Below are 17,042 nucleotides of genomic sequence, written 5' to 3' on the forward strand. Positions count from 1 at the left end.
GGCAGAGTCACTCCCTTGCCACTGTCCGGGTCTATCTTTGGGCCATCAGCCCCTCCCCTCTGCTCTCTTCCCCTCTCTCTGGTCTCCCAGTGCCTTGCTTTGATTTGTAGTCGGAAGTTCCCCTCGTCCCGTTGCGTCTTCCCCCTCATTTCCCAAGTTCCCACAGGAACCTGAGAAGTCTGCTGTGCCCAGAGGTTAGAACGGAAACTGCAGCAAGATAACTCCAAGGGACAATGCCCAGTTGACGTCATTGCAAGTTCTTTGCCTCGGCCAGAGCGGCTTTTTGGTTTTTTTCTTCCATTTTTCTTCAGGTTACTCTTCTACCCACCCCAGTCCAGTCTCTGTCAACCTCTCTTTGAAAGCTCTCTGGCATTGTCTGGTTGGTTTATGTGTTTCCTCATATTCTAATGCAAAATCCCTAGTTCCAAGTGGTGACTTAGAAGCTTGTTCTTTGATAGAGTTGCTTTCTTTTGAAGCAGAAGCATTCCCTTGTGACTATCATAATAAACCACCCTCCCCCCCCATCATCATGCTTGTGTTTCCATGACACTCCTGAGAGGCAGGTAGTGTAGGGATTGTATAGCCATAATCTCCAGGAAAACACACATGTGCATTGAATGAGTTGTCGTCAATTGTAAAAAAAGAAACCTTTACTAACCCCGGTTACTATTCTTTAATTGGTTTCAATCAAGAAGATGATAGGGCTTCCCTGGTGGCGCAGTGGTTGAGAGTCTGCCTGCCGATGCAGGGGACACGGGTTCGAGCCCTGGTCCGGGAAGATCCCACATGTTGCGGAGCAACTGGGCCCGTGAGCCACAACTACTGAGCTCTGCGCGTCTGGAGCCTGTGCTCCGCAACGAGAGGCCGCGACAGTGAGAGGCCCTCGCACTGCAATGAAGAGTGGCCCCCACTCGCCGCAACTGGAGAAAGCCCTCGCACAGAAACAAAGACCCAACACAGCCAAAAATAAATAAATAAATTAATTAATTAATTAAAAAAAAAAAAGAAGATGATAAAAGGAAACTCAAGTTTCTGGAGGGTCTAGTACATGCCAGGCAGCGTGCTAAGGCCATTCTCATGAATTTTTTTCCTCGTCTCTCTCTAGCTTACCTCCCTAGAAAAGCTCCATTTTTCTTAGTGTTCAGTAGAGGAACTAAGGCTCAAGGTTTAAAAACATGGGCTTGAGGTCAAGTCCAAGTTGAATGCTCTTTCTTCCAGACGGTTCCATGTGTGGGAATGTCATGTGTGTCAACCTGGGGCTAGAATGCAGGTGAGCGGCCACTCAGTGTCTGTTCGTTTTGTCTCCTCCCTCCAGCTGTACCTGCAGGCCCGCTTCACTTGGCGAGGGGCCCGCCTGCTCCGGCCCCTCCTGCAGTTCACCCTGATCATGATGGCCTTTTACACAGGACTGTCCCGCGTGTCTGACCACAAGCACCATCCCAGCGATGTCCTGGCGGGGTTTGCTCAAGGAGCCCTGGTGGCCTGCTGCATAGTAAGTAGCCTCTTGTCCTCAGCACACAAGCAGGGCCCTGGATGGCTTGCTTGTTAAATGTTTCCAGCTCAGTGACCAAAGCCAGGGAGCTCTCAGGCCTCTTCTCTGCTTGGTGTCTGAGGAGCCATCCTGCCCCAGGAGCCCTTCAGTGAAATGAGGATAATTCCTGCTTCTTTCCAGCCTGGGAGTTTTAATCCAACAGATTCTGTGACTCCTTTTCTCCAGAAATACGGAAGGTTCGGGCTCACAGTTGCAATAGCAAGAGGTCTTAGATATTATTCTACTCACTCACTCTATCCATGAGGGCAGTCAGGGTTCAAGGGGGGAAGAAACTTGCCTCAGGTCACATGTCAAGAGTCTAAGTCTCTGACTCATATGTTGCTCACATGCTGCTTTGGTGATCACTTACTATTCAGAAGCACTTCCCAGCTTCTTGGAAAACATCTACCCTTCCCACTGTGACCTTTACAGGACTTGGTCAGACCCTAAACTAGGTGTTGGCTGGGGAAGAGGGAGTTTGATGAAGGCTAAGCCCTCTCCTAGCCTGAGGGCTTTGTACAATCAAGTCACAGAGCTTCCTAGAGAATGGCCTTGGGATGGACCACATTCTGACTGGCCTCAAATGACCTACGCCTTCAGTACTTCCTCCCTGACTCCCAGTGAAGGGGGATGAGGCATTCCACCTCTGAGGCTCTATCTCTTCAGGAATCTCTGCTTTTTTTTGCCTGCTAAGTTTTTTGTTTTTAAGAGTCAAAAAGAGAAACTTTTTTTTTTTTTTTTAAATCTGTACAACATTACACTTCATGCTAAAATTTTGAGGGGTTTATTCGGCAAACACGACTGAGTACCTCCTCTGACATGGTGCCTACCTGGGCCCTACTCAGGGACACTCACCCTGGTCCAGCAGGAATCCCAGAACACAGTACTGGCTGGGTGTGGCTGCACCACAAATGCAGCTTGTATTGTTAGTTTAACCCTTGCTCATTCCTGGTAAGAATCATGAGGTGAGATCTAGGCCAGCCCCTGGTCCTTTCCTGGTTTTTCAGCCTGGCTGCAGTCCCGTGTCTCCCTGCAATAACCTCCCTGCTTTCCTGCATTCGTCACCCTGTGTTGAAATTGTGGACATGTGTCTCCCTTTCGATTGTTGCTCAGGGACAGGGACCCTAGTTAACATACACATTATTCTCCCTGTGTCACCAAGGCCTCTCGGAGATTCTAGCTCAGAGTAAGTGAATGCGTGTGTAATCAACACAAAGCTAGTACTCTTGAGAACATTCTCTTGAAGGCAGAGGGATGGATAAGGCACAGCCCTTACTTCCAAAACAATCCCAGTCTAGTTGCTCACAGCCAGGCCAAGCACAGGAGCTGCAGTACAACGAGGGGCTGTCACGGGGACTAGCCAGGGCACTTCGGCAGGCAGGGGAGGCAAGAAGAGGGCCAGGGAGCCGGGGAGATCAGAGTGGACACCACAAAGAAAGTGGCATCTGAGCTGCCGGCCAGCCTCATCCCAGGAACCCTAGTCTAGGCACTGGCTGTTTTGAGGGCTTTATTCATTGCTTTCTTGCGTTTTTCTTTTCAGTCAAGGCTAGAAGGGAGAGAAATTGGGGGAGCAGACCGTTAATGAGAGCAGCTGTCACTGAGAGCTTGTTCTCTGAAGCCTGGCCCTTTAATGTGAAGTGACAGTGGGGGATGGGTGTTTGCACGACAGGGTAACCCTTTGCCGACCGTGCCCTCTGAGCTTTGCTCTAGGCAGGAGGTCAGCCCACGGGGGCCTGCTGTGGTGTTTCCTTCTCGGCGCCACTGCCCTAATTAAAGTCTCCTGCATCCCCAATTAAAAAAATTGAAAAGTTGGGGGGGTCCTTCATAGCCTTCCTCTCTTTTATAGAGGACTCTCTATGCACAATGAGACAAAGTGTCCGGGAGGACCAGGGTTTATTTTCGAGAAGGGAAATGAGGGGTCTGACTTTTATCCTGTTTGGCTCGGGTACACTGGGGCACTGGAGCACTGGATAGGAATTTGGTCCTAGCGTTTGTCAAGCATCTACTCTATGCTAGCTCTGTTCTGGGTCCTTTACTCATCGGACACGAAACCGTTGTACACTGTGGCCATTTTACAGATGAGGTAACTGAAGCTCAGAGAGATGACTCAAGTCATCTGAGGTCAGAGCTAGTGGACAGCGGCTCCCGGGATGATCACTGACTCCAAAGCTTTGCCCTCTGTGCTTGGCAAGGAGGCATGGTCACCGGAGCTGAAGCGGCCAGAGGCACCCGAGGCATAAGCAGCATAGGCAGCCGCTTACAGAGCAGAATGTAAGGGTGTCAGGGGCCTTCCCAACCCTTCGGGCTGATCCAGTTGCTGCTTTCAGTTTGAAAGCCTGTTTTACAGTGTCAAGATGGCTTAGAAAAGGGTTATAAACATCCTTCCCTGTCCCACTTAGCTGTGAACACATGAGGGTAGGGACTCGATATTTATCATTTTTCTCCCAGTGCCTGACTTCCAGCTGGTCCTCAGGAGCTCATGGTCCTGGCTGGCTCGGCACTCCAGCACTGAGTGAGCCATTTCATTTAAGCCACCTGAGAGGCCAGGGCAAGGCACTGGAGTCAGCCTAGGAGCTTGAGGATGCTCAGCTTGGGGAAGAGAAGGCAGTGGGTCACTTCCCATCAAAGGAAGTATAAGGATCGGGACCCTGAATTGAGCCAGAGATGGGTCTGCGGAGCCAAGAGGCCATCTGAGGACACCACGTGCTGGGGGAGGGGACTGTGAGGTGGGTGAAGGGCATCTGCCTCACGGGTTTTGCAGCTTTATCAGGTGCTTTTCCAGAGTCGTACCGGGTAGCTTGCAGCCTAGGCAGGAGCCTGTGGTCTCTGCTCTGCTGTGTCTCGTAGCAGAACTTGCCCCCAAGAATCAAGGCTGTCCTGGCACGTACCAGGCAAAGCCGAGTTCTCTTCTCACCCGTGAATGGGGCTGATATGAATGGATCTTAACACGGGGACATTACCTGAGGTTGGTTAGGAGGACCAAGAAGAGGCAGCCCAGTAAGGTACAAGGCCACCGCACAGAGGTCAAGGAACCCAGAAGCCATTTCCCACTCTGCCTGATAACCTCCTGAGCCAAGCTTCGATGGACCCCCATCAACAGGGAAATCATATTTGCTAACATGCATTGAGAGCTCACGTGCCAGCCACTACGTTAAACACGTTACATAGGCCATCTCCAGTCCCCCGAAGATCCTATTTTGAACCCTATACCCATCATTGTCCTCACTAAAAAGATGAGAAAACAGGGACTAAGAAGGATGAAGTAACATGGAGAGGGTAGAGGGTAGAGGGTCGACCCCAGGGCGGTCCAGCAGAGACAGGTCTGAAGACCCCAGACTCTTGTAAGGCCTCATCTCCTGCCCCTGTCACGTCCCTTCACCTCCAGGCACATGAAACTTATGAAGATTGTTCGACACCCTGAGCTCTTATCCTAGACAGCTGTCCCCTTTTGATGGAGCACAGTTCCAGTTTCACCCCGTCTCGGATGAAACCTGTGTTAGTTCCCCACGTTGCTGCTCTGACAAATTACTACAAACTTAGTGGCTTAAAACGACACAAATTAATTTTCTTAGAGTTCTTGAGTTCTGAATTCCAAAATGGGTCTCAGCGGGCTAAAATCAAGGTGTTGGTAGGGCTGCGTTCCTTCCGGAGGCTCTAGGGAGAGTCTCTTTCTTTGACATTTCCAGCTTCCAGAGGCTGCCGGCATTCTTTGGCTCGTGGCCCCTTCCTCCGTCTTCAAAACCAGCAGCGTAGCATCTTCATCTCTCTTTCTTTCATTCTCTCTGGCCTCTGCTTCCATCTTCACATCTCCTTCTGTGAATCTGACTCTCCTGCCTCCCTCTTAGGAGGACCCCTGTGATTACATTGGGCCCACCTGGATGATCCAGGATACTCTCCCCATCTCGAAATCTTTAACTTAATCACATCTGAAAAGTCCATTTTGCCATGTAAGGTAACATATTCACAGGTCCTGGGGATTAGGATGTGGGCATCTTTGGGGGGCTGTTGTTTAGTCTAGCATACCTTCTCTTGTCTTGTCTGACGACAGATTGCCCAACTGTCTTCTAATGCTCCAATAATCCTTTGCATGTTTTTCCTGCTGTGACATTCAGCCTGGTTCTGTCGTAATTGTTCAACTGTCTGTCTCCCCAACTAGACTATGGGTGCCTTAATGGCAGAATCCATGGCTTAACCCTCTGGTTGTTCATTATCAGTGCCTGGTACAGTGGCTGACACACAATAGCTACTTGATAAGCATTGGCTAAAGAATGAGTGATGAATTAGCCTGTGACCCCAGGCAAGACACTTCCTCTTGAGCCTAGTTTCCTCATCTGTGAATTGATCTTGGAGGCCCTTAGCTCCATGACCTTCTCCCACAGAGATTCCGAGGCACAGCCGACTTTGGACTTTGTAGTAACTGAGCTGGACCTGCCTTCTCAGATGGAACTGTCTCCATGCAATGCCCATGTAGGTGGCCTCTATTTGGGGATCATGACATGTCTTTAAGTCCCCAGCGAGTACAGTGCATCGCTCCAGAATGTTGGCTCAGCCACTGCAGAGCCTTGGGCAACAGGCCATGACAGCCAAACACTTTTACCCGGGTCTGTTGAGAGTAAGTCCTGTCACAGCAAAAAGACATGTCTAGACAGAAATCACATGCCAAACAGGAGAGGGTTTGGTCCCCTCCCTCACTACTTACTAGCTGAACGCTTTCCAGAGGAGGAAGGCAATGGCAGCCAACACAGACAAAAAACCTACACGGTGTCGTGAACTCAACACAGAGACACGGACACGCAGGGGCAGAAGGGCAGGCACACTGATGTACATCTTCACACATGTGGACGGAGGTGCACAGGACAGAGGCACGGGGACAGACCCCGTCATACCCAGACACAGACATCCATCCTCTTTCCGTCACCAGCACTCAGAATCACAGATACACAGACAGGCCACGGCAAACACAGGCTCATGCTCACCCTCGCAGTCTCCTCTCTCACAAACACACACACACACACACACACACACAGAGCCACCCCTCCCAAGATGTGAACTCTTCAGCTGGGCTCACCATTCCCACCCCTGGCGTAACCCAGGGACCCGGACGAAGCGACAGACACCGGTTCATTTCCTATCAGGTGACAACTTGACTATCTGGCCACCTCCTCCCTGACCCTCCAACAGATGGCAAATTATGGGGCCCTGGGAGGGGTCAGGGCAGGGCCAGGCCGCCATTGCTGTGGGTGCAGCAGAGGAAGCAGCTGCTCGTGAATTTCATAAACATGCAGCAGAGTCTTTCCTGGTTTTCCTCTTGCAGGGTGTGTGGCTCAGCCAGCAGTCACTCTTTTGTGTGCTGCTATCTTCCTCCAGGATGTAGGGAAGGGCAAGGATGTTCTTTGTCTCTGCCGCAGTTAGGTGACCCTGGGAGAAGGGACAAGTGAGAATGTCAATGGAAGAAGGGTTCAGTGATGACAGCCCCCCAAGGGGAAAATGGGGCGCAGAGACAGGATGGGACACACCCAAGGACACATGGTGGCGGAGTAGGAACCAGATCTCGGCTCTCTTGATCCTATCTCAAAGGATTAAACTAGTAAACTCCAAACACGTGTAGTCCATGGCCTGAATTTGTGAGATCTCCTTCTGTAACAGGAGATTCCCATCTGTTTCCACTGGATTCATTCCACTACTGCCTGGGCACAGGGGAATGGATGAAATGACCTCCCGAATCACTTCTGGCCCTGCAAAAGCCTAGCTCTTTGCCCAGAAGCCCTGGGGCTGACCTTGTCATCCTGGGCCTCTACTCTCAGGTGGGCAGGGGTGCCAGGAACCCCTGGGTGTGGGAGAGAGAAGGAAGCAGAGGCAGGGGTAAACTTTGCCCCCCAGTAGATAATGACAATTTGCACAGTTCTTCTAAAACCTCCTTTCTCATTCCCCTGCTGAGATGAATGGGGTAGATGATGAGGCAGAAACTCAGAAGGGGGAGTTGTATTCCTGCCACTTAGGCATATTGGGCAAGTCACTTCCTCTCAGCTGCCTTTTCCCACCCCACGATGTGGGGATGATACGTCTTAACATCACCTGATCTTTGGATTGAGGATTCAATGAATTAAAGGTGCGTCATGCTTGACACATGCAACGCATTGATCGGATGTGTATTGCATGTTAAGTATGGTGCCGTGTTTTAAATATTCACAGCTGAAAAGAATTGGTCCTTAAAGAGCTTAGAGTGCAGTAGTTTCCCAGCCATGATCCATAATAAGAAATACATTATAACCCAATAGAGGTACCCACACATAACTAAAATATTTCACAAAATAAGACTTACGTTTACTGTATGTGATACATTCTAACATTTTAAACTTAACCCTTAAGAATGCTGGTAGTAACCGCCCAGTAAATTGATTTTAAACTTACTAATGACTTGTGACATGCAGTTTGAAAAACACTGGTCTATTGGGGACAGGCACGTAAACACACAAGTGCAGTAGAAGGGCACAGCCGTTAGGATGGGATCCTGTCCTGGGGACAGTGGGGGCTTGAGAGAGGGGAGAGCTCATTCTTCGTGAGGGTGCCGGAAGGCTAGAAGAATTCCTGGAGGAGGAGAATCTCGAGCAATGAATGGATATTTTCTGAGATACAAAAGATAAGGAAGGGCATTTCATGCAGAAGGAATAACACAAAGACATGGAGATGGATGGGAACATGGCATGTCTTGTGACCCTAAAAAGTTCAGAATGATGGAACTTGTGGAATATTTGGGGAAAGTCAATAATAGTAGCTCTCTTTACCCTTTCAGCTTCAAAAGGTGGGATTTCTAGAAGTAGGCCCCTGCCTTCCTCCAGCCTCTGTTATTCTTGGGTACCATGTTCCTGAACTCTAGCTGATACTGGATCTAGCATCTTAGTGACCGCCATCAGCCCTCTGGGTCCTCCTTACCAGAAACCCTCCTTTGTATTAGCCAAGAAGTGCCTTCCTGTGAGACTCCTTACAGGGCACAGACGCCTATTCTCCTCCAGAATTGCCCACGACTTTCCTCTGCTGCTCCAAACCCTCCTTCTTTTTACGGGACCAGCTCCCTTCGTGACCCTCAGTAGCAGTGATGGTCCTGAATGATGGTAACTGAGGGAGGATTTGAAGAGCTCTTTATAGGTATGAAGCATTTTCATGTGAATTCTTCCATTCAAGCCTTACAGAAACTGTGAGAAGGTAGATTTTTAAATAATGATAACACACAAATGCAGGGCAGACCCATCCTCTGAAATCATAAACCTCTTCATTTTGCATAAATGCAAGTCTAGACAAGAGTGCGACTTGGCCTGGGTCATACAGCAGTAGCAATTTGGGGACTAGATCCTGCTGCCTGACTCCTCGTATGACACTCTTTCTACCTCATCAAGTTCCCTTTCAGGTATACCAGGAAATTACTCAGTACGGACACTGACAAGTTCCCGTGCCAGAAAGTCACTGAAAGGCCTCTACTGAGGTCAAAAAATAATTATTGCAATCAAGTAACTCCCATTTAGTCAAAAGACAGGGCTGCCAAAGATGACTTTTCTTTAGACGGCACTTATTATACTTAGGGCATGAGAGTGAGCTGAGACCCAAGGCAAAGAAAATTATTCCTTAATCAATGAGATTGTTTATTACGGTAGAGCAGATGCCCAAAGGATATCCCAAGACCAGGGCATCAGGGTGTATGCAACAGAGGCAGCCCATGGTTTCCATCCTCACAAGGGGGGGTGGACTAGATTTATTGAGGCTACACTTGCTGGGCTCTGAGCACAGTTCATTCGCTTGAGTATCTCATTGTCTAAAGGGGAAGCATGACATAGCATTTATAGCATTATGTCTGCACTCGAGCCTATAGGCCTCATGCTAAGACGGAAGTTCATTAGAAGTTCAGTGTGGGTACCAAAGAGAGCAGACTCGAGCAGCTTAAGGAAGGGCTCATGGAGCCCAGTGTATAGATAAGGAAGCTGCTCTCAGAGAGATTACAAGATGTCTAAGACACACAGCCAGTGAGTGGCAGGTCTATGGCTTGAGTCCATCTGTTCATCTCCATGGACTGTCCACTAATGGCTGTCCTCACTTGAGTCTGCATAACAAACACCACTAGTGTTTGTTCAATGCAGATTCTAGGCCACACTTCTAGTAGGTCTGGGTGGGCCCAGGAACCCGCTTTTTCAAGAAGCACCCTGCTGATTCGGAACTAGACGATCTGAGGATTACACTTTGAGAAACACTGGAATAGACAACCCTGTTTTCTTCGGATTCTGATTTCTTACTAACTCTTCCACTCTTATGTTTATTTGCTCTGTGTTGGCATCTAAGCTCAACGAGGGCTTATAAAAATTTCGATATGTAAGGATGTGGTGCCCGTCTTCAAGGAGTTCTCTTACACACTCTCAGGAGTTGAAACACTCGGACTCCAGAAATATTTAAAGGACAATTTTGTTGTCATAATCTGCCCTTAACAAAATGGCACTCAGGGCTTGCTGACTCAGCAATTTGCAGCAATGGGAGTGGAAACCTGGCTGCAGACGAGACTTTTTGTTTCTGGCCAGTGGTTCTTGGTGAGCTCCAGGCAGGCAGCACCTCGGCCAGGCTGGGCTGTGTGCTCTGGGCACTGGCATCTCCAGAGCTGGTGAATGCCGGCAACGAGACATTGGAAGCATCTTCCTTTTTGATTGTGCTGACTCATTCCCCAAAATAGCCCCAGAAATTATTGGACTTTGAGAGCATATCCTATCTGTCCTGTGGAAAACTCCCATCTCATATGGTCTTCATGTCTGGCTTGAATCTATACAGGCTTTCACCTATTTGTCCATATTCTCAATCATTTCAATTTTCCCCTCTCTAATTTTCCTTGTTTCTAGTTCCTTCTCTTGTTTCTTTTCTTTCCACCCAAGGGGCAGGGGAAGAGACGTGGCTTGATGTGGGTAGGCACTGAACACACAAGCCAGTGATCATGGCTCTGTTTATTAACAAGCCCCACTTGATCATTTTGTGACATCATATAATCCCTTGAGTAAACCTCTGAGGTAGGTATTGTATCCCTCATTTAGGTATTTTGAGGAAAATGGCAAAACTTGGATTTAAAGACAAGTCTGTCCTACTACCAAGAGCAAAGCCTGTCATCAGTGCTACATGTGTAGGATGGGGAGTGGGAGATGGTGACCCAATGGCACAGTAACAAGAGTCTCCATTTAGAAGGAGACTCCTGTGCATTTCTCATCTCATCACCGCCAACAGGATTCCTCCAGGCAGGAGTTGCCTTGTTTGTGTGTAGGCTTGCTCTTGGTGGAAGGGCTTCATTGTCTTGAGTGCTTCTCTGAATCAGATTACTACACCCTCAGATCACAGAAAAGCTTGCCTTTTTGACTCAGGAGAAGGTCAGAACCACTTTCCCAAGCAAATATCAGAATATCGGAATATTAGAAGGCAGAGGAAAGCAGAGCTGTAATTTTTTCCCTAGCATAGTTACCCAAACTTTAAGGGTTTCATTGGGAACAAGTGAGAGATTTCTAGAGTTGAAAACAAAACTAGAAATAAAAGCATTATGTCCCCCTGCACACATATATGCCACCTCCATCAACGGCAGTTGTGTCCTCAGCGTTTCAAAAACCCATCTCTTCTTTGTCTTCACTGCATGGTGATCTTACAGGACTCATCCTCTCCTAGATTCTGCAACAGTGTCCTGACCGGGAACCCTGCCTTCAGGCCCTCTGCTCCCTTTCTGACGCCTTCTCCTTCTTAGATAATCATGATCTTAATGCAAGTCTTCCCAACATGCCGCTTCTCTGTTTCAGCCTTGACAGTGGCTCCTCGGGCTGTGCCATACCCCTTCTCAATATCTGGCTCCCCCTCCAGCCTCACTGACTGCTCAGCCCTCCCTATGCTGAGCTTCCTGCGGCTCCTGAACGAGCTGGGCTCCCTCACTCCTGTGCCTTTGCACGCGCTACTCCCTTTGCCTAGAATAACATTCCTGGCATTCACCACCTGGCTTACTCCTACTTATCCTTCAAAGCTAAGCTCAAATATACCTCCTTTGGGGGAAGCCTTCTAAGGCCCTCTCCCCTCCCCTTCAGCCTGGGTTAGATGCCACATTCTCTGTGTTGCTTTAACACCCTGGCTTCCCTCTGTCATAATCCTCACAACACTATTGTACTGCTCTATTTACCCGGATCTCTCCCTCATTGCCCTGTGAGCTCTTGGAGGGCAAAGAACTCTCTGTTCTGTATATTTATCATCTCAGGGCTTTGGCACAGAGCAGATGTTCAATAAGTGTTTACTGATTGCACTTTTCAAAAAAAGCAATTTGTGAAGGCAGAGGAGAAGAGAAATGGAATTGAAAGCATATGCTCAGGGTAGGAGAACTTAAAACTCTCCGTGGTGCTTCGCACATAGATTTCGTGTTTGCCAAGACTGTCGTCTGATGGGCTGTTTCACACCGCAGTGGAGGTCTGTGCAGTGGGGCTGTGGGCTGGGAGTGGGTTTGTCCCTCAGACCTCAGGTAGCCACCTAATTCGTGTAGACCCTTCCCAGCCTGGGCCTCTGGGTTTTCTTTCCAGGTGGAAATCATCTTCTGCAGGAAATAGAACTGGCCTTTCCTAGTCCTTTTTGTATTCTGCTGTTCAAGCATGAAGACGGAGCCCTGTTTGAGTCTTGACAGGATCGTGTTTCATGATCCCCCAAAAAGTGTTTGTGTAACCTCAGGCCACGCTGAAGGCAAAATACAGCTTAAGGGGGGATCCTGCTGGACCCGACTCCCACTTTTTATCTTGCCGCTGGGGTGTGTGCATGTGGCGTGGGAGGGTGTGGTCCCCCTGACATCCGTAGGCGTTCTCCGTGCTGATAAGATCCAAGGCCAGAGTGCTTGCTTCCAGTGGAAAGAAGTGGAGGAATTCAACAGCAAACATTTTATAAGCTCCTGGTGTGTGCAAGGCTCAATGCAAAGGGCTATGGGTGATGTGGGATGATTAGGGCTGGGCTCCATCCTCAGGAAGCCTCTCATTAGGAAGAAAGACTGATGGGCAAAGTTTTGGAGACACGAGAGGACGTGGCTTACTCTAGGCCCAGACACGACCTTGGTACCCACACAAGGAACGCCTTTTATTGAACTATGTGCCAGATACAGGTTCAGTTCTTATCGAGTACATTCTTGCCTTTAACCTTCATTTCATTCCTATCTTGCAGTTCGGAAACGGAAACTCTTAACATTTAGTGGATATGAGCTCAGGAAATTAAATTGGGAAGTCAGCCAGTAGATGGAGGTGGTTGTCGGGATCTTGAAGGGAGGGATGTTTGTGTGAGGGTGTCCCCTGCTGTCTTTGCCCTCAGCAGATGGCACCCAGGCTGGGAGAAAGATCTCTAAGAAATGAGATCCGTAAGAGCCCTTATTTGGTGGGGCTCGCTGCTAGGCTGGAGAAAGTGGAGTTCAGAGCCAGCGATGGAGAGACTGACCGAAATCTCTTCCTCTGGGACAAAGTGAAGGAGGAAGGGGAAGGTAATTTCCAGGTAGAGATGAGGACATGGGCTCTCCACCTGTCAGAGAAGAGTTGAAAAGTTTAATGATCTCCTATAACTTTAATCATGTTTGTTCAGATTTCCTTATACTGGGGGCACCTGAAACCCCCCTTCCCCACCTGTTTGTAAAGGGTTCCTGTGCAGGGGAGCCTAGGGCCTCCTGGCAGGGTTGGGTACAAACCTTTTCTCTCCTGGTTCTCAAGCTGGCCCTGGCTACGAGACAAACCCTTCTGTGCCACGGTTCTCACTGTTCACACCTCCTTAGAAAAGAAAGAGACAAAAGGCTTAATTTTTTCCTTTGCTTTAAAATGGTACATTCAATAGCACTCAGGCTGCAAATGTCTTAAAATGTTCCATTTCTTGGCTAATATTTCACTTTCTTGCTGTAGGATAGAAATCGCCTAGCCTTCTTTGTGTGTGTATATATATATATATATATATATATATATATATATATATATATTTTTTTTTTTTTTTTTTTTTTTTTTTTTTTACCAAAAACTAGTAATGAAATGTTTAAGTAATATATATATAATGGGTACAAAAACTCAAAACATACAATACAAAGGATTTTATGGTGGCCAATAAATAAGCCTCTGCTTCCCATTTGCCTTCTAGTCACCCCATTCTCCTGGGGTAACCAGCATCACCTGTGTCTTGCTGTGATTTTGATTGCACTTTGCTGATGGCTGTATCACTACAGAGAGAACACTGTGGAAATTGGTTCAGCAAAGGATCCAAGTCACTTCTGTGGCCAGACCCTGGCTGCAGAGCCTTGGTATTGGTGCAGTCTTATTAAGAACTTCATTTTCTTTCCTATAATGTGCCCTGAGTGAAGTCACAGGGCTGTCATTATTAGTGAGCACATGACCATCTGCAGGACAAAGACTCTTCCATCCAGAAAGCCGTTAGCCATAGGAACTTTGAAGTGTTTTAGCCACTAAAACACTAGTGGCTAAACTCAGCCATGTGTTTCCTATTAAATTACATGACTGACAGCTGCCTCTTATGGCTACTTAGTACAAACCCCTGTTGCTTAATGGCTCAAATGGATATCTGTGTATTTATTTTGCCACCTAATACAAAGCATAAATTTTTCTTACTCTGGTAACTTAGCAAGTTCTTGAATCTTTCATCATAAGCTAATTGAGACCGGAACTCTACCCGAGCCATCCTTATATCCTTGTGGGTAAGTGTTCAAGTAAACGTTTCTCAGCGATTCTAAGAACGACTCCGTGAGAGCACATGCTCAGGAGGAGGAAGGAGGTTGGGAATAAGCGATAGGAGAGTTTTTGTTGACCTTTCCACCGGGTTAGTTGCTGACTCCTTCAGCCAAGAGACCCTGGCTTCTTGACCCTCATCAAATTGTTGACATCACTGGGTTTTCAGGAAAAAGTGATCACGACTGCTTCCTTGCTCCAGCTCCTGCTGATAGGAATTCATACTGGCTGATCTCTTTTGGTTACACCCTAGATTCCTTTGTGAGGAAAGGGAAAGTATCACGGACTAATGACGGTGACTAATTATGACTTGCTTCCTTTGTTTGAGAACTTATCCTTCACTGCTACTCATTTACCTTGAGAAACAAGGAAGTGGGGCTTGCAGATAGGGAGCACTGAACTGAGAGCCCGTGGAAGTGAGGTCTGCCCCTACCATGGCCGTGCAACCTCGGGCGTGTCACTGCCTTTCTCTGGGCCTCAGTTTCCCTCTCTGTACAAGAAGAATTGGACCCTGTGGTCTCCTTGGTCCTTCCCTATTTAAAGATCTACAGTTTGGGGGCCCCTTTCTCTAAAATCCATGCTCCTATGGTCTTCCCTTTGCCTTTGCCTCTTCCCAAGGCTCAGATGTCAGTGACTGATTGGGATCTCTGATTTTGTGCTTCTAGGTTTTCTTCGTGTCTGACCTCTTCAAGACCAAGACGACACTCTCTCTGCCTCCTTCTGCTATCAGGAAGGACATCCTTTCACCTGTGGACATTATCGACAGGAACAATCACCACAACATGGTGTAGGTGCCACCCACCTCCTGAGCTGTATTTGGAAAATGACTGCTGACAGCAAGTTTTTGCTGCTCTCCTATCTCATCAGACAGTAGAATGTAGGGAAAAACTTTTTGCCCGACTGATTTTTTAAAAGGAAAAAAAAAGTCTTACCTTGTGGCCTTCCAAAATAGGTAGTGTTCACCTATATGGAAACAACAGCAAACTAACAGCAAGTGCGGGAATCCTGGATGTGCAGTTGGTTTAAGTGTTCATGTTCTAGTGAACACAGGCTTGTTCTGGAACAAACACTAAGATGATTTGAGTAGAGCCTGCCGGTCACCTTTGTGACCTGAGGAATCCCAGGCCTGTTGGAAAAGCTCAAATTCACCTTGTAGCACACGATGCCAGAAATAGCACTGAATCAAGAAAATAGTCATTGGGGGCTCCCCTGTTGTGTCTCTCTGTCCACACCACTCGATTCTCCACTGTGACTTTGGTTCAGGAATCTTATTTGTTTGTTTGTTTTTGTTTTTAAATATAAGAAAAGAGCAAGTTTGCTCAGTCAAGCGATCAGATCCTGAATCCAAATTCCCAGTTGTGAAGCCTTATCACTCACTTCCTCAGCCCGTAGGCCAGCAACCACAGTCCCTCACTTTAGTGATTAGGTGACTCTTTGTGGATGAGTGAATTTCACAAATAGCACAATTTCAGAAGAGCTCGAGGGCACAGGCCCTCCTGTGTCTTCTCTTGATGCACCAGCCTGTGATGCTGAAATGTCAATTACAGGATGCTGATGTTGTGTACATCAATCACCAGGGCACTGCCACGCTCAAGTAGTGATGGTTAGCTTCGGTTACTGCTTTCTTCCTGGAAACCCTTGCTGGGTGCCCACCGGGATTGCCTGGGAGCGCCCGGAGACGAGCAAAGATGTGGTCTGCCATCAGCTGATGGAAAGCAGCCTTCCATGCAAGAGATGGAGGAGTGAAGGAGGCAGAATGAAAAGTGAAGCAACCCTTTGGCTACTCAAAGTCTGAATGAGCCAGAGTAGCAGACGGTCTCATATCCCAGAGGCTGCCCTTCCAGATAAAGGAGGGTCTCTGGGGGATCCGCTCTTGCTAAGCTGTGTAAAGCACTATTGTCTTGGGGTTGATCTCTAGGGCAGTTCTTGGTAGGTTCTGCTGGGCAGAACACGTGGGTTAAATCTCCGTAGAGTTTCCTCATCCTCTCTCCGTAAGTGTCCTTCCAAGCAAGGTCCCACTCGAGGCAGCAGACAGGGACCGCTTCTACTGAACCTTTGAGGAAAGGAGGAAGGAAGAAATGCTTTCAGATCTCGGATGCAAACCTTTCAAAGGGCTAAATGTAACCACATGGGTCAACCACATACACATCCTTACAACAGAAGCCGTCCTTTCATTTCAACTTATAGCAAGCTATGATTTTTATATATAAATATTATATAAATAATGTATAAAACATTAAAAGTTAACTATGTAAAATATTATTTCTGAAACAATTTTAGCTATATCCACTATGACTATAAACTGTGTCTCGACCTGTGTTATTTACATTAGCTGCTTACAAAAGCATGGAGTTCATTTTTTTTTTTAATATCAACTAAAATATTGTAGTTCTGTGCTAGACATTGTTTTTACAATGAAAGAAATAACTGCAACTAGAGAAAACTGTATGAAATCATTAAATTGTCAGTATTTTTGTAAGGTTCCATTTTGTAAAGAGAATAATATTCAAAGACTTTTGTAGAATACAAAGTGAAAACTTGTATCTGCAAAACTATACTTGTATTAAAGGTGCTTTTTAAATAAAAGCTCATAACAACTAAGGAGGGAGTTGGAAGCTTGGAATGATTGAGGGGGTTGGTCTTGGGTGGGTGGGTCGGTGGGTGGGAGGAGGGGGACTTGAAGGCTGTGCTCCTCGAGGGGCCTCGCCTCCCCTCAGGGCATCACCGTGGGATTCTCTCAATGGAAAATATGGTGGCCATGGTACTGT

At 47.6% G+C, this 17,042-nt stretch overlaps 1 protein-coding gene across 1 annotated transcript in view; it reads left to right on the top strand.

Annotated features, from left to right (window-relative positions):
* The window catches only part of PLPP3 (phospholipid phosphatase 3), an 86,148-nt gene extending 69,503 nt beyond the window's left edge, over window positions 1–16,645 (top strand). Inside the window, exons 5-6 of the mRNA XM_061184159.1 lie at window positions 1,316–1,492; window positions 14,940–16,645. Coding sequence (XP_061040142.1) covers window positions 1,316–1,492; window positions 14,940–15,065 — 303 coding nt within the window. The 3' untranslated portion in view covers window positions 15,066–16,645. The remainder of the gene's footprint in view (window positions 1–1,315; window positions 1,493–14,939) is intronic.
* Window positions 16,646–17,042: the final 397 nt, after the last annotated feature.

Source organism: Eubalaena glacialis, chromosome 3, assembly GCF_028564815.1.
Source record: "Eubalaena glacialis isolate mEubGla1 chromosome 3, mEubGla1.1.hap2.+ XY, whole genome shotgun sequence".
Taxonomy (NCBI): domain Eukaryota; kingdom Metazoa; phylum Chordata; class Mammalia; order Artiodactyla; family Balaenidae; genus Eubalaena; species Eubalaena glacialis.